At 40.5% G+C, this 26,144-nt stretch overlaps 2 protein-coding genes across 2 annotated transcripts in view; both read left to right on the top strand.

Annotated features, from left to right (window-relative positions):
- The window catches only part of adcy9a (adenylate cyclase 9a), a 39,583-nt gene extending 30,251 nt beyond the window's left edge, over positions 1–9,332 (top strand). The window contains exons 8-11 of the mRNA XM_023420590.2: positions 959–1,101; positions 1,607–1,636; positions 2,840–3,116; positions 3,357–9,332. Of these exons, the coding sequence (XP_023276358.1) occupies positions 959–1,101; positions 1,607–1,636; positions 2,840–3,116; positions 3,357–4,400 (1,494 nt within the window). The 3' untranslated portion in view covers positions 4,401–9,332. The remainder of the gene's footprint in view (positions 1–958; positions 1,102–1,606; positions 1,637–2,839; positions 3,117–3,356) is intronic.
- Positions 9,333–10,068: 736 nt separating this feature from the next.
- Positions 10,069–26,144, top strand: part of crebbpa (CREB binding lysine acetyltransferase a) — a 46,001-nt gene continuing 29,925 nt past the window's right edge. The window contains 2 exon segments of the mRNA XM_087177795.1: positions 10,069–10,979; positions 24,233–24,963. Of these exon segments, the coding sequence (XP_087033921.1) occupies positions 10,892–10,979; positions 24,233–24,963 (819 nt within the window). The 5' untranslated portion in view covers positions 10,069–10,891.

Genomic DNA, 26,144 nt, shown 5'->3' with positions numbered 1-26,144 from the left:
GTTAACTTTTATTTTGACAGGACTGTTCTGAACGGGATGCTGATTCTCATCTCAGTTTAATATAGCTGGTTAATCTCACGTCTGAATGTTTAGTTATCAGTACCTTGATAACTTAATATTAACTCTTATATTGTTTGAAAAAATTCAGTCCTCTGAGAAACTGCAAGAGACTTGGAGAGCACCAATAAAGTTTACAGTCTTCATAAGGAAATTCACATTTTCATTCATCTTTAATCCTAATAAACAATGCCTGACAATAAAAAAGATACAAAAACAAAAAGTGAAACAAAAAGTGGTCAAAAAAATGAAAACAGAAACTCTAAACACACTGACCGAACTAAAATTTAACTTAAATTGAAAGGACCAAAACCTAATTTGGGCCTTAAACCTTTAAAATTTATACATACTGCTGCTTGCACCACTAGTTAGTGAAATGCAGAGTAAAACATAGTTTGCAGTGGAATAAAGGGGATGTTATCTGAATAGTCAGATTTAAGTCTGATGAAATTGTCTTTTTAAAGCTTTTAAAAAGAAATATGATTTAGGGACAAAATGTAGAGAAAAAAAAGGGTAAACGTAATCTAGGGTATCAGCCTTACGGAGTGCCTGTGGATAAAAGTCATCGCGTGCACTGGCATGAAAAGAGAAATTTTATATGTTTATTTTGCATGCCAAGATAACCAATAATTGTTTTAGACAGAACATAATGATTTTACAGCTGGATTTGTAACAGTGGATTTCACAAATACACTTTTTGTTGCTTATCAAGTGTTTTTACAGCAGTCTCTGCAGTTGGACCATTATTTTGATCTATAGTTTTTAATCAATATAATTTTTTTTTTTTTTTGTTGAGAAAGCAGTATTAGCCAACATTGACTGAAGCCGTGGAGAACCCGGTTGATTTTTCCCTTTTGTTTCTCTGCTAAGTCACTTTAACAACCAGTGTTTTGTCTTCAAGGTGACCATGTTCCTGTGCTGTGCCACCATCCTGGCCATCATCCAGTATTGTAACTTCTGTCAGCTGAGTTTTTGGATGCGCTCAGTCCTGGCCACTGCTACAGGGGTTGCTCTGTTACTGTTGCTGTACAGCCCCTTACACAGGTACAGGTGAACACTTATTTGCACATAAATACACAAATACCAAATGCCAACCAAGCGTCAACAGCTACACATGCAGGAGCACATATATTCCTGTGAGTACATACACAGCCTCACATGACTATAGAATCCATGGTATGTACTATAAATACTTATAATCCAGTCTGAGCTGTTCTCTGTTAGTACTACACAATTCTCTAGTATCAAAATAGATTTTACTGTATACAATCCTCATCCACCTCTGTCTTTGATAGCCATAGGTTTGGGCTCCAAATATTAATTCATGAATAAATTTATAAATGAATAAATTGTTCATGAACATCGTAATTTACTCCGTTGGTCTGGTACCACGTACCTCCATCTACATGTTCCTCAGCCAGCAAAGGGGATTTAATCTGATCTGTATCACATTTGCGTTCATGTGTGTGTATTGTGTGTACCTTTGTGTGTCTGTGTATATATGTGACCAGTGCTCTCTCCTGACTGACACCACTCTTGTCGCTTTCAGCTCCAGTAATAACAGCTTGCCAGTTCATGGGTGAGTGTCTCCGTGGAAACAGAGGGGTTTGATGGACGAGTGACATTTGAAGGGTCAACATTACCAATGTCTCTCTTTAATATTTTTCATAGCTACAGCTCTCTCAGGCTTTTTCTGCTCTTTATTTCCCAGTCCTTCTCTCTCTTTTCCTCTGTGCACCAGTAGTAATGGCTGCTAAATGTCACTAGTGGTGAAAATGACTCATACAGTCTGTGCTGGCTTGAATTTTGTATTCGAGCCACAAGTTAACTAACTGCACTTCTGAGGAGGAAAAAGACACTGGTGAAAACTCTCCTCCTTCATCAGTTAGCATTTTGATTGGTAGTTCCTTCTCAAGGCATTCAGGAAACACCATCTGTCATTAGATAGAATCAGTTGCTTATACTTCTCATTTATCTTTTTGTTTCAGTGGTGTCAAAGAAATTCAAAAACCAAATTAAGACAGCCAAATTTCTTTTTTCCATTCAGTGACGGACCAGTGAGGCCACAGCCTTAGTGCTGAGAGTTTATGACGCAGTTAGCAAAGTTCCAGTCAGAAGAAATTCAGCAGCTCTCTATCAGTATTTGTCAGTTTGTCAACCAGACGTTTTTAAAAGACAAATAACACCTCATGTGTTCTTACGTTGTGCTTATATGTACACCTGTGCTAATTACATTGACAGATCAAAACACATTGATAAATTAAACTATATTTCTCAGAGAGAGTTGATTAGTTACTAGTCTGCATTCCAAGAGTTTTTCTCTGGATGGAATAATATAATTTTATCCCTCATCTACTACAGTTACTGATTTCCCACATTTCCCAGAATTTCATTTGACAATGACTGCAGAGAAGTGGAATAAACATCACGTCATTCACTCAATGATGGATATACAGGCGTACAAATGTAGCTAGGTAGTCAAGTTGTGAGCAATGAGTGTGATTTATTTAGGCCAGTGGAGAAACTTGTATCTCTGCCTGCACTTTGATTTTGAGAAACTGACTTCAGAAATCTTACCATCAAACTTCATTAGAGCTGGAGCAGAAATTTTTCATCATAATGGCATGTCATCTAGATTTAGCACCCATCATATAACGATAAATTGGGCTATGGAAATATCAGTATCTTCTAGCCTTCCTTCTATTGTTATCATTTAATCAAATTTTTTGTTTATTCCCACATTGCTTTCATCTCCGTCTCATTCTCGCGTTTTCTCTCTCAGACTGAACATCTCCACATCAGGTGATAGTGATTCAGAATCGGGCCCCGATCCTCCCCCTCGGCCTCTTGACCTTTTGGTCCCAGAGGCGGTCCTGGCCTTCTTTCTGCTTCTTCTTCTGGTCTGGTTCCTCAACCGTGAGTTCGAGGTGAGCTACCGTCTCCATTACCATGGCAACGTGGAGGCTGACAAACATCGCTCCAAGATCCAGACGATGCGAGACCAGGCTGAGTGGTTACTGGGCAACATCATCCCCATTCATGTCGCTGACCAGCTCAAGGTTTTTCTTGTTGTTTAAACAAAAATATAAGACGCAACATAATTATGAAGGTCATTAGAACAATGCTTAATACAGACTTCTTCATGTTTTGTAATCAAGAACACAATATTTTCAAGGATTTTAAAAAAAAATACAGTCTTAGTATTTTTTTCTTGAATGAAAAAGAAGAAATATGGGAATCTTCATCGCTACATCATAACTCAACATTAGCTCATCTTTGTCTTGTGTTTGTTTCGTCAGGTTACCCAGAGCTATTCCAAGAACCATGACAGTGTGGGTGTGATCTTTGCCAGTATTGTAAACTTCAGTGAATTCTATGAAGAGAGCTACGAGGGTGGGAAAGAGTGCTACCGTGTCCTTAACGAGCTAATTGGAGACTTTGACGAGCTCCTTCGCAAACATGAATTCAAAAGTGTAGAAAAAATCAAGACAATCGGTGCCACCTACATGGCAGCGTCAGGACTGAATGTCCGACAGCTGGCTGAGAATGACGATGACTCCCCGCACGCTCACCTGAGGGCACTCTTCAACTTTGCTCTGGAGATGATGGGTGTCCTGGATGATTTCAACAAGAACATGCTAGGTTTTGGTTTCAAGCTCCGTATTGGATTCAACCATGGGCCCCTGACGGCGGGGGTGATCGGCACTACTAAGCTTCTCTATGACATTTGGGGAGACACGGTCAACATTGCCAGCCGCATGGACTCCACTGGTGTGGAGTGCCGGGTGCAGGTGAGCGAGGAGAGCCACGCTGTTCTCAACGCCATGGGTTTAGAGTTCGACTACAGAGGTACCGTGAATGTTAAGGGCAAAGGTCAAATGAGGACCTTTCTGTACCCCAAAAGTGGGGAAAGTGTATGTCAAGATCGCACGGAGCAGGCCATCGGAGTCGGACCCTCGGCCAATAAGACTTCAGGATCTGTTGCCCAAGCAGCAGTTCCTCCTCCTTCTTCCTCTTCTTCTACTCTTCCTTCCCTCTCTTTTTCCACACTCCCTCCTCAACCCCAAAGCGCTGTAAGGCCTTCAGGAGCAGGGCCTGAGTCTGTCCTAGTGAAGTCCACAGAGGTGAGGGAGGAAGGATATAGGGACGCTCCACACCTCCACAGGCAGTCCCCTGCCACAGACATTCACACCCCTCCCTGCTCTGAACTAGGCCCAGAACCTAGTGCTGTACAAGTGGCCTCCCAGGTTCAGCCTGCTCCTCTCGCACTTCAAGAGGAGGAGGATGAAGAGGAGGCCAATGAGCTAACGCAACTCAACGAGGAGTTTTATGCTCGTCTCTGATCCCTCCTCTCCCCTTCCCCAGTCTTCTGTCCCCCTGCTGCCCCCCGCTGCTGCCTCTCCAGGACTGATTGCAGGTGTGGGCAGGATGTCCCTTCCATTAGGCAAGTGTCTTCGGCATGGATGAAGAAGAGGGAGTTTGTCACTCCAACACAAACAGTGGCCACAGTGGCTAATAAAATGGCTACTACAGTCTTTCATGGGAATGTTGCCTGAGTGCTGGGGTGGGTTGGACCTGTGTTGAGCACAGCAGTTTATAATGGAGAACAGGCTGAAAGAGGGTAATAGGGAAAGGAAGATTTGTTGGTGTTGTTGTTGATGTTTTTCTTATTCATTTTTGTTATTAAGTGCCTTCAGGACTAGAACAGTGAACAAACAAATATGAATACTGAACAAAGTTTTAACAATCTTAGACTACGGAACATGCTGTGGTTTCTTACTCCATGCTCTTATTTTCAATGCAAGCATTTCTTTAAAAAATCATTATTGTTGTGCCATATCATTTGTTTTAACTTGATCAAAGTCTTGACCTTACTTAAGGGAAAATCATTTTAGATTCTATATAAGTGCCAGTGCAGCATGATGGGCTGAGCAGGGAACTGAGGGGAGAATGAGGGAATCACATGAAGCAGTGTTAATTTATGTATTCTGCTTTGACATGAGGGCTTAATACATTATTCATTTGTGCTAGAGTCTCAGTAAAAGGGGACATGCTACAAAGCAGGCTGCATAGATTTTAGTTTGAGTAGCAGCTAAATGCACATTTTAAGCACGGGTCTTGCACAGTGTTTTCTCGACCACTTGTATTTGGTAGTTATTACCGTGTGAAAGCTTTTAAGAGTTTAAACAAAGTTCTTGTCTTTCACAACAAGTACAATCAAAAGCACAAAATCAGATAAGGGAATACAGATTTGGAAGAAAAGGTGGTTTTAAAAAGTGAGATCATCACAAAAGCAGGAAGGCACTTTAAATATACTTAAAGTGATACTCTACATTTGAGTAAGAAACACTCACCCCATGTAGACCTGAAAGGTGGCTGGAAAAATGTAGGTTTATCCTAAAAATGCATATGGTGACTGAGATCAGCTTAGACTGATGGTGATTATATTGGATTCTATAGAAGTTTCTCAAACAAGTTCTGCACTATAATCCACTTTTCTGCTCCAGTGTCAGTCTGCTTTTTCATTGGGTCGGAACCACTCTATTGGAGCTTACTCACATGCTACATTGAAAGCTGTAAAGCTGTATAACAAAGCAAACTGAAATCTTTTTACACCCACCCTTATGGGTTCAGGCTGACAGTAACTCTAATTATTGTTGTTGCCAAAAAAAATACCATGAAGATCAAAACAAATATGTGTATAAATGCATCTCTCATTACTCTCTGACTTTCCTCCCCTGTCTATGGCTCTGTGCCCAAATTTGAGCATTTTTGGGGGGCATTATATACTTTTTTTTATTATTATTATAGCAGACGATAAAGTGATGAGAGAGAGAGAGAGAGAGAGAGAGAGAGAGAGAGAGAGAGAGAGAGAGAGAGAGAGAGAGAGAGAGAGAGAGAGAGAGAGAGAGACAGAGACAGAGACAGAGAGACAGACCCTGGATACATGAACTGGGGATGTTGTGGTCTGCACCACCTTAACACATAGGCCACCAGGACAGTAAATAGAGTATTTGTTGGGGACTATTTTCAGTGGCAGTTTGGTGCAGAATTGAGTATTTAGGGCAACAGGACAGTGTAGGTGGGATTAACTTAAAATAAACAACAGAGTCCATGTTTGTTCTATGAGGGAACATGTCACCCAGTCTGACAGTGGACAACAATGCAGCTCTGTGGCACAGAAACAAGATATATCAGGGTTTGGATACTCAGACAATACTTGTAAGTAGGAACAATCCATTGTTAATTTTGTTCTTTTCAAGAGATAAAAATGCAGAATATCACCAGACTTATCTTTTAAAACCTACAGTGGGGTGAGAGTTTGATACCCAAAAGTTTTTGGATGGAGTAGCACTTGAAGTGGGACTGTGAGGGACAATCACTGTGTAGTTCTTGATAAATTATAGGGTGGTCCACATTGCTGTTGGTTAAAGCAAAAGCACAGATCATATACCGTTTCTACAGTACTGTGTGGAAAGCTTTCTATTCGTTGCCTTCATTTGCTAGAAAAAAAAAAAACAAAATATTGGTCAGTCCATCACTAGATTTATTCAATAGTTCAGTATTGTCTGCCTTTAGCTGTGTGATTTGCTGTTGAAGGGGTGGGACTTTTAACTTTGATCCTGTCACGGCCTCTTCACTGAGGGGAGCCTCTACTGTATCAATATACTTAAATTGTGCCACTTTAATTGAGTGATCTATAGGTGCAGTGCAACCTAAACTAGCTGATTGTTTTTGTGGTGCCTAAAAGTATGACTGTATTTTTTTGAGTACTTTGGTTTTCAAAAAGTTTTTTTATCATGCTGTTGTCATAATGAGGATAGATTATGATTGTATGTTTGACAAAATTATGGTCGTTGTGCAGGTTTTGCTGCATTTTTTTTTGACAAATTCCATCAATTTTTTTTTTTTTTTTTTTTTGCTCTTTTCCATTTTTCTCATCCTGTCATTAACTGGCCGCCTGGAATAATGTGGTGGTGTTCCCATTGAATACCTGGCACCTCTTTAGTTCTCTTTGCTCTTTAGTCACTTCATGCTTTTTTTCTTTACTCCTGAAAGCACTTGTTTCCCCCTTGTACTTTGTGTGTGTGTGTGTTTGTGTGCGTGTGTGCGTGTGTGTGTGTGTGTGTGTGTGTGTGTGTGTGCGCGTGTGCGTGTGTGTGCGTGCGTGTGTGTGTGTGTGTGTGTGCGTGTGTGTGTGAGCGATATTCAAGTTCCAAGCCAATAACACAGAAGACATTGCTCTTATATGATCAGGAAATCAGTCCACCACATGGCCACTGTTTAACTGTGATTTTTCTGTCACTGCCTTATCTGAAGACTAATTTCATGCACAAAGCTGCATTCTTTGAAAGAGAGAAAAGAAAATATATAAATGTATAATGATCCTGCAAACACATATCCCCACCACATCTTTTAATGTCAGGTCAACATTTGGGCTAAAGAATCTTGCCTTGAGAAACTATGGCCACACATAGACACAAATGGCATGAAAAAAGAGGAACCACCTCTATTTATGTAGCCGTCTACATCTGTAGCATAAAAAGAATCTCCAAACATACACAACCAGTGCCTTTTTAAATTAGGAATATGTGAGCTGTGATTATTTGTATCAAATAATCGTGATAACCGTAGCGTAGCGTAAATACCCTGAAAATCCAAAGAAGTTTCTTGTGGAACTGTTTTAGTAAATAACGACATGAGATCTGCTTTGTTGGCCAAAATCTTTTCCATTGCTTTTAGAATATTTTCTAACAAGCACCTCTCCTTGTACTCTTGCAATTCTCATTGTCAATACTCTCGTGTTTGCCATACCTAATAAACCATAGCACAGAAACAAATGAGACTATCAGGTATCAATTATGAAGGGAGGTTGTTTTTTTTAGCCCACATGCCATTGTCACTGTGGCTATTCATATCTGAAACCATCAATAGGAGGTGTGGGACTCCACAGGTTGATGGGCACACCACCTCTCCAATAGCGCACATCTGTACACGTATAAATAAAATATTAAAGTGAACACTGCTGGCTCTGTGATCTGTGATACAGTTGGGGGAGAAGTGAACGTGATCTTGTTTGCATGGGAATGAATGAATGGTTTTCTTCTTTTACACTACATTTTAGTTTGGTTCTCCACTATACTCTCCTCCTTTAATTTCATTTCAGTATCATTCTTTCTACACTTATGTTGAACATTAAGCATGTATTGCCAACACGCAGGATTCCTCAAATCACCAAGCTTTGCTCATTTATGTGGTTGCTTGGATTTCATCCCTCTCTGGCAGTGTATTGACAGATGTGTGTGTGATAAGGTTTCTCTTAGTTCTTGCAGAGGGAAAGAAGTGTCCCTACAAGTCCAGCTCCAGCGCGCGCCAATCAAAAACATGCAATCAAGAATACAGCTGAGGAAAAGTTTTAGGCATTCAGTCATTCCATTTTGTTGACGAAGTGTGATTCTGCTCAGTGACAGAAAAATAAGGAAGAGGCAAAAAGTGTTTTATTAGCACTTGTTAAAAGCATCACAGCAAAATAGCATTGCCTAATCACTCATTTAAATGGTGACAGCTCCACATGTTTTCATTATAAATTTTCTAGTAAATTCAACCCGTATGTGTTTTTAATTACACTGGGACAAAAAATAGACAGAGTTGTTTGATTTTAAATCTTTGTGTAGGTATTTGTTTTATGTTTATGAATGAGATGTACTATGTATGTTTTGTGCACATTACCCATGTATCATTTATCAACACATGATCGTAATCTGTACACATTTGCACAAAGCACTCAGTGTTTGTACATATGCAGTTATTTTATGTCACATATGATTTTTTTATACATGTGCATGTGTCAGATTTTGCCAGAAAACAATGAAAAGAGACACATATTATCAAATTGATTCAATGTGTGTCTATTTGAGTAAGTGTGAGTGTAATGGATTTTATTATTCTTTTTTTCAGTATGAGGGAAATAAATCTCAAAGCAGAAAATAGTTGAGTGCACTGTGAAGTATAAAGTGAGGACAGGTTTATGTCAAACCATTAGCTTGATAATCAGATTGAATTGCCATTGCCTTTTTTGTTTAATCAGAGGGGTGGACTGAAACCAGGATATATGCACATTGCAATTTAGCCCAATGTTGGGTTGGCTTACCAATATCCAAATGGTTCCAGTACTGTCAGGAGGGTGGAGGTCTTTGGTCAGCAAGCTAATGACTGAAATGTGACTTATACAGTGTGTATCAACAGTTTATTTCACTAAATATTCACTACCAGAACCTACGTAAGTGTATGATTTGCTTTGCGCATCTATAGTCATTCACTTCTAGCAGCAGAGTAAAAGTAAGATAAGAGTACACATCTAAAAATAACACAGATCAGTAAAATGTGATCCAAAAGAAAATTAGTGAACTATATGGCCACCAACTGACTGTATTTTTGTTGTAGCTGTACACATCTGCACGGAGGAGTGACAAGCTCTGACATACTCAGCTTTAAATTTGTGATACAGAAAATCTTAATATTATTTTAAAAATATGATAATTTCTACTTCAATTTAAGGAGGTGTGATGTGAGTCTAGGTAAACCCTTCTTCTTTTTAAATTAAAAAGTTATCCTACTACCGCTATCTACTTTTAAAGTGAGCCATAGCTGTTTTGAATGTAATATTTAATGTTATATGTAATTTAACAAGAATTTTATTATTTACTACATAAGATACAGTGCAACATTCATCCATAATGTAAATGCAGATTTTTATAGTTTATAGTTATTTTAATTTAACATTTAAAAAGTTAACATTAAAATTGATTTAAAAATATTTATATGTAATTTACACATAATGTACATGGAGTAATTAATTTCTGAAAATGTATTAACTGACTTGTATGTACCTCTGGCGGTGCTGTAGCGCCCCCAGCGGTTAAGAGGAGCGGTGTTTTCACGTAGGGCGTGATTGCGCGGCCCCTCCCCCTCCACAGCCGATCTGGAAAAGAAAAAAAAAACTTTTTTGTATCGAAGGAATCAACAGCCGCCATCTTGTCGTGGCTCGGAATTAGGATTTCGGTCCAACACTGGTTTTTACGTAGAAATCGAGCATCCTTACCGCGATATGAAAGCGTCCTTCCCCCGAAAACGAAGTCTTAACACCGCCTCGGAGACATTTTGTGAGAAAAAACGGGAATTGGATCGGTGGTCGTCGGGCAGAAAAGCTCCGTATATCTGATTTCCCCTTCAGAGTGCGGCGATTCAGCCCCTGTCGCCGTTTGGGAGCAGTATTGTTTACCGTGGGCAAGCGGAGAGCAGATCGTGACTTTCGAAGTGATTTGCAAAAATACAGCATTTTTATGCAATTGTGCATTTTTGTGGAGCTTCGCGCGATTTTTGCATGAAGAAATTTGACGTCACGCAAAATGGGTACTTTGAACATCTAGAAATTGCGACTTTTGCCCCGGAATGCAGCAATCAGCCTGATTTTATCGGATTGTCATTTTGAAGTTCGATTTTTACATGGGGAATATTTTATTCTGGGTTATTTAACGATAATAATGTGGGTGTTGGGTGTTGGATTATCATGGGGTGAATGGCGGTGGCGAAGCGGGGCGCTATTGCATCTCTTTTGAAAGACACTGACTCTCGCAGCAAGGAGTAGCTAACGCTAACAGTTAACTTAGCTGGTAGCAGGCAATTAGCTAGCTATTAGCCAGTTAGTTAACGTTAGCAAGCTGCCAGCTTGCTAATGTGCTAACCGGGAAGGTTCGGATTGATAGAACAACTTCCCTGTCATAAGGTAATCATAATTATCATCTTAAGCAACCAGCCGGACAAGATAACAACTATGGCTGAAAACCTGCTGGACGTCGGACCTCCCAACTCTAAGCGGCCGAAGCTGAATTCACCTGCCCTGTCAGCGTCTGATGGACAAGGTAAAGGCCTCGACACTGTCTCTACATGTAAACACCCCTGTCATTCAGATTTACAACTAATATTGCCGTTTGACATTGGCTCTCAAATCCACTGACCAGCCATGCAGCACAGTTTGAAGTTATCAGGTCAGCCAAGTGTGCTGAGCTATTTGTTGGTAGTAGTTACTGTGATTTTACTGCATTTGCTGCAGTGTTGTGGTTATGTTCTGTGGTAAGCAGGTAATTGCTAGGACCTACTCGGTACACTCTAATGCCAGTCTAATACAGCTCTAATAACAGCCGTGCAACTAATTCTACCTTCATGAATCATAACGTAATTCACTTCACAGCAAAACCAGCAAACGGTAGTGTAAACTAGCCTCCTAAATGACCACACAGTGAAAGCAACGCGACTCTAAAAAAGTTTGAGCGAAAAAACAAAACAAAAACTGCGCATTAATAGAAATCGAATTTCTTGCAGCGTTGTTGCATTAGACTAAGTTTTACTTAAGTGCACCTCACTGGCAACTGAGCATATGTGCGCGTTAGCAAAGAGCATGTCTTACATGTGCTGGACTTATTATTACCAGTCCTGTGGTGGAAGTATTAACGTTTGAGATAATTGTTCAGCAGAGATGTATGTGCATAGCAACACTCTGGTGTCCTTAGTGGTAGTCTTGACACATACTTAACAGCAGGTCATGATGAAGACAGAGATATGTTAGACTAAGATTATCTCATTTACTCAAATATTGTAAAGGTGGTTACAAAATCATCACACCCGTTTTAAAGTCATATGCCTATTCATTGCATACTGTGCATCAGACATCTGCATCTAATGTAGCTAATCAAATTTCCAGACAGGCCCTGCTAAAGTGGTTCCATTCTTTAGAGGAGATATTAGATTTTATTTATGTGTTCAGTGTTCAGGTCTGTCTAGTATGTTGATCAGGCCTCAGTTGCCAGTGAGAGAAGGGAAAAAGGTTGCTAACAATGTTTGACACTGGTGCTTCATTCAGCTCCCAAGTGTAAAAACATGAATTAAAAGATCACAAACTCCATTATCTGTATGGCCACAGCGACTCTTAGCAATCACATGAACCCACACACCATTCTGCATGCCACTGGACTGCCTTTGATTGTGCAGTAAATATTTTATTTGCCAAAGTTCTTGCTGATTGTGTTACACTTTGTGCAAGGTTCTTATGTGACATTTCTCTTTGTAGAAACATAGACACCTGATTATAAGACAAATCCCCTTTTTGGAAAACTGTGTCAGCATAAATACATTTTTAAAGATAAATAAGACTATAACGTGGTATGTTGTCATACTCTATTAAACAAATTTGACATGTGTTCTTCAATTTGAGTGAGTATAAAGTAACTTAATACGAATAAAATAACCAAATGAGGTTGTTACTTGTCTAGTAAACGTTACAAACTTTGTCACATACTTACACACACGCCTGCCAAGCCCTTGGAGGCGGCTGGTTTGAGGAAAAATATTTTTTAACACTTGTCCTCAGGCTTGTCATTATCTGATATGATAAGATGATATGATGGCCGCTTGACAGATGATTCTTTGATACATTTCTGAGTTAAAAAGGCTGTTAGGAATTTATTTTCTTTGCGACAGCAAAACATGTAACATTAGCCAGCACACAAGTCCTGTAGGCCAAACTGTTAAATAGATACTTTTGGGACTCATTTACAAAAGCAGGCTAACTACTTTAGATAAAGGGGTGGAAACTTTTGCTTACTAAATTAAGCCATAAGAAACTCATATTACAACCAGTGCAGTAAAATCCCAGAGACTTAACTTTTAGCCTCTCATGGGTCAATGTTTTGGTTTGCTGCCTACATATTTACTATATGGTTAAGTGTGAGGTGGTCTCATTAAACGCCGTAGACAACTGTTTCTACAAAAAACCATTGGGAAAACCACTGCACACTCTGTGTCCAGCACCAAACTACAAAGTCAAACATCTATCAGGTAAAGTTTTGTCAGGAGTTAGTGAAAATTAAAAGGGAACATAAAGACCAACATCAATACAAATAAATGTAAAAATGACCAAAGCATTTATTTTGTAATGCAGTAACTGTAAAAACTTTACATGCCACTAATATATACTGGCTGTTTGTTGGTCAACTGAGTTTAAAAATGTTTAGCCCCCTACTGGGAAAAAAAATTGAGTAATAGAGCTTTAACTAAACGCTGGAACATGAGCTGGTACTTACTAAGCCGGTTGTAGTGAGTGCTTAAAGTAGTCTGCACATGTAATGGGACCATTATTTATACAAAAAAGTTTTATACTTGGGCCAATAAAGTATGTAAGTAAAGCTGTAAGGCTGTAGAACTCCTGTTGTGCGTAATGCACAGAGTAAGATGTATGTTTTAATATGTACCTGTAGCTAAGCTAATGGTTTTCTAGAGTATCACATGTATCAAATGGCACATGTTCTTCAGTGGGTTTAATTTTCTCTAGTCTGCAAGAGAAATAATAAGCTGGACAGCCTTTGAACAAAAACAGCAGTCACAACAACAATGAATACCAACGCCCATCACACATGGCACAGGCACCACATGTCTGCAGTGATCAATCATTAAACCAGCCTGCCTTCTCTTTATAGTGTTCGCCAGTTGCAATAGGGACTTAACGGACCCCATGGGACAGCACTGGGCAACACTATCATCAGCTGTAAATTACTGCAGATAAAGAGTTGACTTTCACTCTTTGACAACTGTCATGCCTGGAGCTTTGTGAGCAGCACCCCCTTTTGCCCTGACATTTGGCCTTTGCCTTTTGCAATAGAGCCTGGTTTGAGTTGTTCGTCCCATTTTGAGGAATAATGTAGCACATTTTATGGGGAGTGTTTGTGCTTTGCATACTTATGTGTGTGGTAGAGCATGTATGCTTGCAGTGGCTGTGTACTTGTGATGTTTTTATGTAGACAAGTTTTGTGTTCGCTTGGGTAGGTTCCTTTCATTGTTGTGGCAGAGAGCAAACGCGTGGCCCCTGTCTGTCTATTCAGGCCATCTGTCAGCCTGCAGGGTGCCTCAACTCCCCTCCCCAGAAAATACATTTGTAGTGTGAATAGGTTTTATTAAGATGTCTTGACATTGTAGTGATTCATTTGAACTTGGGCCAATGGCTGGTGTTGTCTAAAAATGCGTTAAGAATTGCTGTATTTTGATCACATTTTAATCATAGTCTGTGAAAGGCTGACGGTCTTTAGTTAATAGACCCCATTTCTCTGGCAAAGTTGGGCTGTGTGTGGGTAGGCTGAGTCTCAGTGTACTCAGAGTTTGTCTTTATGTTGATCAAAGCCACAAGTGTGCTAAAATGCAACTAGTGAATCGTTGATACATGGCTTTCTAAGATCTTAGTTCAACTCCATGTGTCATTCACAGCCATGTCGGTGAACTCCAACACTCACCCCGCAACACCCAATTGTTCACTTACTGCTGCGCAAATGGCATCTTTAATGCCTAGCAGGCAGACAGTAAGCTCATGACGCAGCCGCTAATGGAGCCATTTATGCGTCTGCCTGCGGGCAACCAGAAAAACCCTGAAAAAAATTAAGGGGGAGCAGACGAGGGGAGATGGAGGGTGGTGTGTCACCACCTCAAACCCCCCTTATATAAAGTGTTCATGACAGCGTCTCCTCTTTTTTAGCTGGTTTAGTTTGCTACTTTGTGTTTATGCTTGTGTTTAAGCCTGTCTTCCTTGTTGTAATGCAGGCTGTTTCCATTTGCCAGTGTTACTACTTTCGCTTATTGCACTTGCAGCCTCCTGCATCTGTTAGTGAGGTATATAGAGAAGTGAGTGAGGCTGAAAAAAGTGCATTTTTGCGTTTGTATACAACCTAGAAAGTTCTGCTTCTGTTTGTGAAAACCGTTGTATAAAAAAAGTTGATGCTACAAAAATAAATTTTCCACCACAAACTTTAAAATATGAAAAAGACAAGAGATCTTTTAGTAATTCTGATTTGTGCTAAAGCATTTAGCTAGTGAACAGAGCTCTGTCCAGCAGACTTGAAAAGAAGCATCGCATGGTCATTAAATCTCTTGCATTTCCATTTGACCAGACCTCCTCACATTTTTCATTGGGATGGCCTTACTCACTCCAGCATGTGTCAGTACTTGAGTTTGACTTAGTAATTAATGAGGTGTTTAACCTAGTAAAGATGCAAATCAAGAAAGTGTTATGAGGATAGAAAATTGGTTTACAAGAACTTCATCTGGAAATACATAATTCAACTGTCCAGACAAAAAAGCTGAAAAAGAGGAGAATGTGTGGCATATGTTTTAAAGGACAGGAAAGTGACAAGAAAATTGAAAACTGAGGAAAAATCAAGATGGAGAACTGAAAGTCACTACAGAAAGTAGGAGTGATTGAGGAGCTACACTGGTTACTTGGACATACAAGTGGAGCTTGGCTCTATGAAAAGACAAGTAAAAGTGGCTAAGATTGATATTTTCATAATGACAGTGTATCAAATTACAATGTTAAAACAATGTGATGATGTGAAAGGGGTCACTCGTCGTGATGAACCTACAGAGAATTATCAGCTGGATCGGCAGCTCTAGTCGGCTTTACAGAGCTCCCTGTTTAACAGTACGGCCCGAAACTTTACTGCTTTGGTTCACTCTCACTACTATCACAGTGTTGTTGTCGGTCAAAGAAGGCAGCTGTTTTATGTGAGAAAGCTTTTAAGACCTATTGTACACTACCTGCTCAGCATCAAACAGCAGACAGACACAATTAGCAACTAGCTTGTGAACATAGTGGAGCGTTTAGCTTCTAAAGAGCCAGATGTTTCCCCCAGAACTTGGTACAGACCCAAAACGTAGCTCACAGAGTGAATGTTCGTCTTACTTTCACCTGGTGGCCAGCAATGTAGCTCTAAATGAATGGTAATGGATGTGTAAATAAGCAACAGTTGGCTATATCAACTTCATAATACAGTGTTTCCCATACATTAATTTATTTGTGGCAGCCCACCACAGTGTCAACATTGATGGCCACATTGATTTTCTATTTCATCGTTTATGGTTGCACTGCTTCTCTGTCCTCTGCTCTGCTCTCTGTCCAGGGCAGGGCTGTATACTTGGTGTATGCTACACACACACAAGCACGCACGCACGCACATACACACACACACACACACGCACGCACATACACACACACACACACACACACACACACACACAGAGCGAACAGCAGAGTAGAGAGGCTGCCGTGGACACAGTGAAGCAGGTGAAGTGAAGATAACTCGAAGATTACTTACAAACCACCTGTTAAACAAGCATTTAGAAAACTGTTTTGTCTGCAGTCTCCCCACATGTTTTGTACAACCACAGTGCGCTGGTTAAGTAATAGTGAATTGTTACGAAGAAGCTAAAACTACAGCTGTCTGTATGTTGCTGCTGCTGCTCTAGAAACGGTATTAAGTTGTATTTAAGATAGAAATCATCATTAATCCTGGTCTTTATTGTTTTTAAAAAATGATCATTTAAAAAACGATAAGGGTATGGATATGGTAAAGATGAAATCTGCTTCGCTAGTTAATGGCTTCGTCCTGACTCTGGGAGGATGAGCAAATCAGTTAAATTTCCTTCACTATGAGCCTTGTTTAACCGGTGTTAGTTTGTGATTATTATTATTTTTATGGCAAAATGTGAAGGAATACTTCATTCCCCATGTTAAGGTGCAACTTCAGTCATTTGTGTAGATTTTAATAGACACTGAATACATACAGAAAATAACCTGGGTTACACTCTCCCCCTCTAAACTGCGTGAGTCTCTGCATACACATCTGTCACACGCCATGCCTCTGAACAGCACAAGTAAAAACTGGCCAAAAAAATCAGTTATTGCAGGTTTAATAAAGAGTTATGTAGAAAAGAAAACTGCTGCAGTAACACTAAAGTGAGTTTTACTACACTGGATGTCGGCACATACAATCCGTAGTAACCATTTCTAGGCTGCATTCAGATGGTTGTTTTTGACTCGCACGGGCAAATGCAATTTACAAAATTTACATCATCAAGTCGTGCAAAATATCACTTTTGTCTTGTTAAAAACACCCCAGTTACTACAGGTATGTGCTTCACAAGGGTTGTTTACATATCTCTGTAGGCACCATTTTATTAGGTTTAGTTGCATCACACACATTTCAATACTAATTAATTACTTCTTTTACAAATGCACAAATGTCACAAATGTTTGTTAATGATGATGATAAATAATAATTCCATATTTAGATCATTTTAAACGCAACAAATGTTAAAAATCTGAGAAGGTGTAATAACTTTATCATAGCACAGTAGCTGCAGTTTGCAGTGACTTTGCGTACCTTTGTCAATCAGTAATAATCTTTCACTGCTGTTGGTGGATCATCATCATTCAGGGGGTTGGTTGTCTCGAATTCAGGAGACTAAAGTGAAGTGGGCACCTCATGTCTAAAGGCAGTAATAGATGTCCTGTGCCAATCTGCAGGAATCAGGAGTAAATATTTTGTTATATAAAATGTTATGTAAGTCCTTCATTATCATTTGTGATCATTTTGTTTGTTTGCTCTGGATACATTAGCGGTCAAAAGTTGTTGATTTCCATTAAAAACACTGGAAAGTCTCATAACACACAGTGTTGGGAGCAAGTGAACCCCAAAGCGCACAGCATCCTGCTGTTTCAGTTAATGATTATATGTCAGTAAGTGTCATCTAGCAATGTGAAAAGACCTAGATAAAAGCAAAGGTCTGTTAAGGTTACTATACCTCTAAAGTGTTGGTTGAAATTGAATTTAAATTTCAGTGTTCTGTTACTTTGTGGAAGAGATGAAAGTCTGATTCCTGTCCAGGCTTCTCTAGTCCAACAGATGCACACTGACAATCCTCTGCCCTAATGTTGGACCGTAGCTAGAGCTACTGGATTTAATGATGTCATCAATCATGATTAGCCTACAGTGCTGTGAAAAATATGCATCTTTGCTTTATCACAATCAAACAAATCAAAATAAAAAAACAAGCATCTGTTTTTGTATTATCTTATCAATATAATATAAGTTAGATAAGGATGGAGACCAAACTTGTACCTGATGTAGGTTTTGGCTGAATGATAGTCTGTGGAGAAACTAAGATGTTCTTAAGTCTGCTGTTAACTAGGACAGAGTTAAGAATTTCTGTCTGGTTGGCGATTTGTTTTTTTTAAGCCTGCTTGGTTTTCTCAGGCTACTCCAGGACCTATTTTGTATAGTTTATGCCAACACTGACATCACTGTAACCTGTCCATAGCCAACAGGAGTCTGTAGTTAGCCAAGTTGCCCCATGAGGCACATGTAACAATTACACACTGTAATAATACACATGAAACAAAATTGTAAATAGATAATAAAAGTTGAGATACTATTTTTTCACTTTGGTGGAAATAATATATAATTTTATTTGAGCCCTAAATTAAAAAAATTCAGTGACCACTTCAGGGCATCTCAGACTGAGCTTGTTAGATTCAGATCTTCATTTTCTTTAAGGTACACATATCGAACTTCAGGTGTACTTTAAACTGCACCTTTATCTAGGTATAGGTCTGTGTTGAGCTGGATGCTCATGTGCCAACATGCTAACATGAGCATATTAACTTGCCTGGATTTAGTGCTGCTGTTTTGCATGTTAGTATGATAAAATTCATTAGGTTACCATGTTACCGTGCACGCAGTTAGAACTGTAACACATTGACATTTATTGTGATAGTGTAACATGCTACCTTTTGGCATAATGGCAATACTGTCAAACAGGCTGATGGGACTGGATTGTTAGTTAGTTCATATTTTAGACAAAAGTTAAAGGCTTGTCCTGCTGGTGGTGATAAATAAAAAGCTGCTGCATCCTAGTAGGATTCATCCCCTGGGTAACATGAATGTCTGTTCCAAGATTTTTGGTAATCAAAGTGTTGATTTTTCACTGTGGACCAAAGACTTGGACTAGCACTACTTCCCATAGCTAAACTCAATAATATGGAGAAACCTGGCTGAATTTTCTTTCCAGTAGTGACAATGAGCTGGTGGTTTTCAGTTGGAGATACTGCTGTTCATTGAAAATTATCTCCCAGAGTGATAATTTTGTTTTTAAAAAGGTATCACATGCTGTGCCCAGTCTCTCCCTCTTCTGCTCATACCCATTTTCTTGAGAAAATTTCAGGAAGAGAGGCTCACACTGCAAAAATTAAAACACCCACTGACCATTTTTCAAAAGGTTACCCTTTTCTACCCTCTTTATTTCACACAAGTAAATAAATAAATGAAAACACGATTTATAACATAGCTTTAAAAGTAGTTGATTTGTCCATTAATTGATTGATCAACTAAACCATACAGGGACTGGTTAACTTACAAATTTCAGTCAGTCAATCGAATCCAGAAGTGATGAATCTTTCATATCTGATGGTTTGGAGTTGGTGTACACTTGCTAGCTGGAATGTAAACAAAGGTGCTGTGGTTTGCATGCTGCTCAGCTGGAACATTTGTTGGCGGTAGTGTCAAGTCTTACATGATTGGCCTGACTGGCCGGTGGAAAGGGCCTAAACCTGAAGTTGAATAGTTTATTAGCTTATCCGTTTCAGTCATATGGAAATTCATTTTTTCAGTGAAACCCTCCATGCTTCAGTTAAAAATTTATTCATCCAACCATAGCTGAATAGCCTTTGTCAGATCTTTTCTCCACACTTCCTTCCATTGTCACATTTCTTAAATTGATAAACCTTCTCAAGAGTGTTATTACCCACTCTAAGGAACCTTAAAGTATAGTTGAAAAACAGAGGCTAGGTTACTTTCCCTGCTCAAAGTGGCTTTCTTTCTCTCACTGCTGTGATACTGAACAGTATGTGAAAGGCTGCCAGCAGCCATGCTGCACCTGTCCCTCGAAGTCCAGACACTCAGCCCTAAGGCAAGATGACAGACAGCCCCAGTCTGGACCCCTGCTGGGGCTGCTTTTGCGGGTATTTATAGCCACCAACTCCCAGACAGGAGCCACAGGGGATATAACAGAAAAAAGTAGAGAGCATTGTGGCAATCAGTCAGCTAAGGAAGGATAATTAAGTAAAAGAGCATAAGAAGGAAGCATTAATAGGAAGTAAGTGTAAGCAGGGAAAGGGGGGGGAAAAAAGGCCGCTGCAAGAAGTCTCCCCTCCCCCTCCTTTCATGGTTGGGGCTCCCCTGACTGCATGTGGCGCTACCTAACCAAAACATTACTTTGCATCGTTGGTCTCCAGCCAAGGAGCCTGGGGGCAAGGTCGCACAGAGAGAGAGAGGGAAAGTGTGTGTGTGTGTGTGTGTGTGTGTGTGTGTGTGTGTGCGCGCGTGTGTGTGTGTGTGCGTGTGTGTGTGTGTGTGTGTGCGTGCGTGCGTACGCGCATTCAGAAATGAATGCGGGGCCAGGCCTGAGCACATGTGGTTGAACTGAATGCTGCTGCTCTGAGAGGATCCATGTGCTCTGCTGGTTAGAGGGGAGGGGCTGAGAGGAGAGAGTGAGGAAAAGACGGATGGTTCCTTCAGCCTTAAACAAGCTTCCACCACATGGAGCACCTGATGCCAGGGACAGATAGCGGGCTAGCATGGCAGATCTGGAAGGCTGTGTTTACTCAGGAAAGTGCGTAGACCCAGTGCCATCATCAAATTCGGGATACTGACTGAATATCAATGCAGACACCCTGCAGTAGCAGACAGCACTCCCTAACATCTGGCTTTTGTCGTCAATATGTAAGGATATAATCAACATTGACTCCCAAGTCAAATGACTTTGCAGTAGTCACAGGTATTTATCAGCTCTAGCTCCAGTCAGCACTGATACATACATGACACTCAGGTGTAGGGATTGGAATTGATAAGATTTTATTGATACCAATGCCATTATCAATTCTGCTGAAATTCTGAAATTCTGCTGCCGATTTTGTATTGATTCCCTTATCGATTCCTGTGGATTTTTTTTATTTATTGGAAAAAAGTAGCCCTATACAGGTTTTCAGTGTCAACAATGCAAATGTTATTATGAGTCTCTGAACACTGAACAGGATAGATAACTGCTCTGTAGTTGTTCAGTCTCTCGAGGAAAGGGTGTCGTCTGCCTCTTTAGATCTGCCTTGTATTAATTTACAAAAAAATGAAGAAAAACAACGGCCTTCGGACAGGAGCTGGCTCCCATCGTTCACTTAAAAGTGCCAGCTCGTTTGCGTCCAACACATTATTAATACGTACCTTCACTGCTCTGCTGAGACTGGGAAGCACTCGTTGACCAGCGGCGTAGAGCATCAAACACACGGCACGCCTGATACTTAATGCCGTGTTGCATCGACAACTGTTTCAGCATGTTGCTGGTGTTTCCACCATTTCTTGAAATCTTAGTGCCACAGACATTAGCGTCATTTTGTGTGAAATTTAGCCACACTTCCTCGACTCCTTCGTTGTCGTTCGCGTTGACTGCCTCTCGCGAAAGTGTGACATAATTGTTTTGCGAGGTACATGGAACTAAATGGAAAGCGTCGATAAGGGAATCATTAAGCATAAAGGCAAGTGATGTAGATGGATCGAACAAGATCGAACACTCAGGTGATATTCAGAGCCCCAACACGTAAACAGACCTGCAACCCGCCCACCATGGTGCTGTTAAACCAGAAACACCGTGGCTATACCTTCCTCTGAGACTGTGCTGGACTTCGGGTGGTCCCAAAATAAGTTTTAAAAACACACCATCACCAAGCAAAGCTTGTTACTCTGCTCTGACACTTACAGGAGCACAAACACGGAGTTGAGATGTGGAAAAACAATTTTATCAGTCTGCACTACAGCTAGCAGCTCACTCTTTGAATCTGTGAAGGTATTCCCTCCCCTGTCTGTGTGTGTGTGTGTGTGTGCTCCATAACTGCATGTGTTGATGTTGCTCCTTGCAGTTTTATGTCTGTCTGAAGTGAAAGAACTCAAATGTCCTTTTTAGTGGGTTAACTTGCTTTTAAAAGACCTGCATATAGGTGCTAATTTTGGTGTAAAAAGGGTATCTGTCTGCTCTGTTCTGCCCTTTCCCATCCTGTAGCAATAAGACCAAGGCCCTGTTCATTATATGTGAAGTATTAAGCTTGATTTGATTAGGATATGTCTTGGGTAAAGTAACATTCCTCACCTCACACTACCTTCAGCAGTGCAGCAGCAGTAAATTGTTGCCTCTGTGAGCAGTGGTGCTCCCAGCCTCAAGTATGAATATTGATCATGGCCTCTGCTCTTTTACTCATGATGATAACATGACTATAACTTTGTCCAAAATTAGTTAATCCGTCCACAATTAACTTGAATAACAGGTTTGTTGGATGAGAAAACCATTGTTTCAGCCTACTAAACCGAATGTAACTTTTAGTGGTCATTCAGACCAAAAATGGTGCAAAGGACTTCATTGTTCAGGATGTTTCTCTTCAGGTATTGTTGAGACATGAATTGAAATATGATCCAGTCCAGTTTGAGTAACATATCTATACGTTTGAAGGATTATCCCATGCTATAATCATTTTATCTTATGTTTGCAACAACTGCAAGCTAAACAGTAGAAATATTGGCCACTGCAGCACCCTGCTAGATGATGTCGTATTGCATTCTGGCTAAAATGTTGAGCTAACTTAAACTTTTTTGCTGTGGTTTCCCATTCCCACAAGAATGAGAGGGTTGTATTTCACAGCTTAAGTGGGTTTGAATGCAGCTTGAGGCTTATTTAATGGAAGAAAATTTTATTGATATAAGTTTTTCCATCAAATTACTAAGCGGGTTGCCTAAAAATTCTATAATTTGTCAAAATGGATTGATTATTCCCTGCTAGTGTGTCCTGCACATAAGTGATGCTACAGTCTGGGAATTTTCCCACTGGGTAATAAACTTGTGAAAACACTGGCATTTAACAAGAATAGATATGTGTCGGCTCAATTTCTGTAGATTAGAAGTGTTCTCTCCAGATGCTGCCACCTTCATCAGACAAAGGTTGCAGTTTGTCTTATTGTTATCAGGTTCCCATTTGGCATTGGCTTTAATTTTGAAATATTGCCACATAGGTGCTTTTGTTTTTTGCTTTGACACCAAATCCTCCACTGCTGTCCTGTCGGTCAGCTCTTTATTTGTTACGTGGTAAGATTGTGCTACTGTGTGATGCGACTCGCTCTACTGCTGCACAGAGTAGACACGTTCAGTTTTGTAATTGTAGCATCTGAAGAAGTATTGACAACTAGTATTTAACATATCAAATCAGATGGGTTTCATGTCAATTAAAGAAAATGAAAAAAGACGATGGAGCCAGGTTATGTAATCTGTGTGTGTCTAAACACCAGTGTTCAGTACAGTATCTTACTAATTTAAAGTACTTGCAGTTGATTTACAATTTCTCAGTGTTAATGAATTCTAATCATTTTTACAAGGGATTGTTTTTCTAGAGAGTGGTGGTCAAACAGTAATCAATACATCTGCCATGTCAGGAAGGTGATCACTGACGACAGCTTTTACTGTCACTCCTTTCATATTGGAAACCACCTGCATACCTCACAGGATATGATCACAGTTGCTCACAGTACACACAATGCAGTCTCCTTTGACTTTTTTTGTGCGAGTCCTGTTTATTGATTAGTCAGAACGGTGGTTTCCTTGAACGAGGACAGCTCTAATGCACACACACATCCCCATTTTTTCTCGCTGTCTTAATCACTTAATCTCAAGCAAATCGTGGCTCCCGAGGCACTCAGCATTATGCTCACACCTCTGGATGGTGTGACACAAATATTCCTCCGCCGCCCAGCAGGAACCGTGAGTGCTGCTGGATTCTCTGTTGTCACACTGTGTTTGTCAGCCAGTAGCGATGCTCTTATTATCACAGAGTCTTGTTTCTGTCTTGTGCCGCAGGGACAAGGCCACAATGCAGAACTAGATAGCATGTTGCTTCTTTAATACCCCATAATTGGGAGTGTTTGTGAACATTTGGAATTAGAAGGAAGGTCAGCTGAGGAGTAAGGGGGATATTTGTTTGATTTGACACCTACAGTCATGTGTGGCAGTATTTACTTAGCAGTAAATGCGTCTTGAACAGGCTAATTTGAGGGACCACAAAAGCAGTGTGGCTTAGGATAGTGAATATTCCTTACTTACTGATGCTTACATGCAAGATTTTCAGTGTGGCACACTTGAAACCACCAACAAACTTCTCTGAACTGTAGTAATATTAAACTTATTTTTCTCACCTCCCTCTTCCCTCCTAGATCTGGGATCACTATCCTGGGATGATTTAGAGAATGACCTTCCAGATGAATTGATCCCTAATGGTGGAGATCTAAGCCTAATGGGTGGAATGCCTTCAAATGGTGGAGCAGCACCTGGAGCTGGTGGGCCAGGTGGTGCCCCTGCGGGCCTTGGTGGTGGTGTCCCTGTCGTCCCAGATGCAGCCGCCAAGCACAAGCAGCTCTCAGAGCTCCTTCGAGCCGGTAGCACCTCCAGTATCACAGGCGCAGGGCTGAACTCAGCTAGCCCTCAACCAGGCAGTTTGGGGCCTCAGCTGGGCAACCCGCTGGGTAAGAGCCCCCTTGGCCAAGGCTCTCCCAACAACCACCCGTCTCCCCAGGCCCAAAAAGCAGGAACACCAACTGGAATAGCAGGACAGAACAACAACAATAATACTGCAACAATGGGCTTGAACACAGCAGGCTTCAACCAGGCTATGATTAACAATAGCCAAGGCCATGCTGGGCTACTGACCCAGGGAGGGCAGCCTCAACCTGGGCAGGTGATGAATGGTGGTCTTGGACCTGGGGCTGGGAGAGGACGGGGAGCAGGAGTAGCGGGCATGCAGTATCAGGGGCAGACAATGCAGGGAGCCGCACCAGGACCAGGAGGAGCAGGTAGCGCTTTGGCAGAGACACTCACCCAGGGAGGGCAGCAGATGGGAGCTCATGCCACCCTCAGTGCAGCCCAACAGGCAGGCAACATGAACAAGGTGAGTCACAGCGTTATTTTCCATCACTGTTATTTTCAGTATAGTGCATGCGCATTTTAGGACTACAATATATTGAGGAGAATATGAAATGTATATCTGCATCTATCATTTTCATAGAATTATTAAATTGTCATTCATAGGAATTGTAGATTGGATCATGGGTGGAAACCATTTTAACATTTGACACAAATGAATGTGAGCCAATCTGATGCATGCAGACTGCGGACAGACAAACGTAATAAGCTGGTTGATGCTGATGAGTTTTTGTGTTGGTGCTCTGAGGCTCGTTCTTCCCCATGATGCAGACTGACCAGATCTGATCCACATTAACAAGTTACAATCAAAATGATCTTGTTGATTGTCATTAAGTAAACTTTTAACTCAAGTGGAGGCTTAATTTGTCAATCCTGGATCAATTTACTTTGCATGCGCTTATTTTGGAATGAAAGAATCATTAGGGGACAGTGTGGGAAAACAATAATTTGCTTTATTATGATTGGCTAGCATGACGTCATGACTGTGGAGGTGCTGTTTTTCTTGTACTGCAATGACACAGCAGAAATTAAATGTACTCTGTGGAGTTTCCACTGTAAACAAACAATGTTTTATTTCTCCCTAATATGTATGGCATGTCTTATAAGCCAGAACTACCTCAAAAACATTTTAATGGCCTTTTAATTTTTTTTTTTAAAGCAGTTTACATAGACTTGCCTTCCTCTTCTCCAATTTTATTGGCACATTACTGCCTTTAGGGTGCATTACCACCATTCAGCTGATATTCATCACAACCTCTCATTAAACATCGCTCAGCAGCACCACTACGGGTCAGAATCTATACAGTGTACCTTTGATCTTTGGGTTTAATTCTTCTTCTTCTATTATTATCATTAGTGCCACGGGTGCTCAGCTCCGAGGCAAAATCACTTTTTCTTCAAAGTTAGAGTGAAAGCGTCAGTTGGCTAGAGTGCGTGAAGCAGTAAAAAATAACCTTTATTTTTATTTTTAACTCGAGCTCACGGCCAAACCGTAAAAAGGAGACAAATAATTCTTCTGAAAATGTAGACATAGTTGTTGGGATTCATAAAATGTAACTTTGACAGGCAGGGTCTGCACAAAATTTAAACGGGGGTGCCGAGTCCGGCAGCAATACCTGTCTCACTCTCATTGACACCTAATGTAAT

Source organism: Seriola lalandi, unplaced genomic scaffold (genome assembly GCF_002814215.2).
Source record: "Seriola lalandi dorsalis isolate HSWRI2012SDOR001 ecotype SW California unplaced genomic scaffold, Sedor1 jcf7180002054654, whole genome shotgun sequence".
Lineage (NCBI taxonomy): Eukaryota > Metazoa > Chordata > Actinopteri > Carangiformes > Carangidae > Seriola > Seriola lalandi.
Note: the sequence above shows the minus strand (reverse complement) of the source record. Positions and strands in the feature narration are given on the sequence as shown.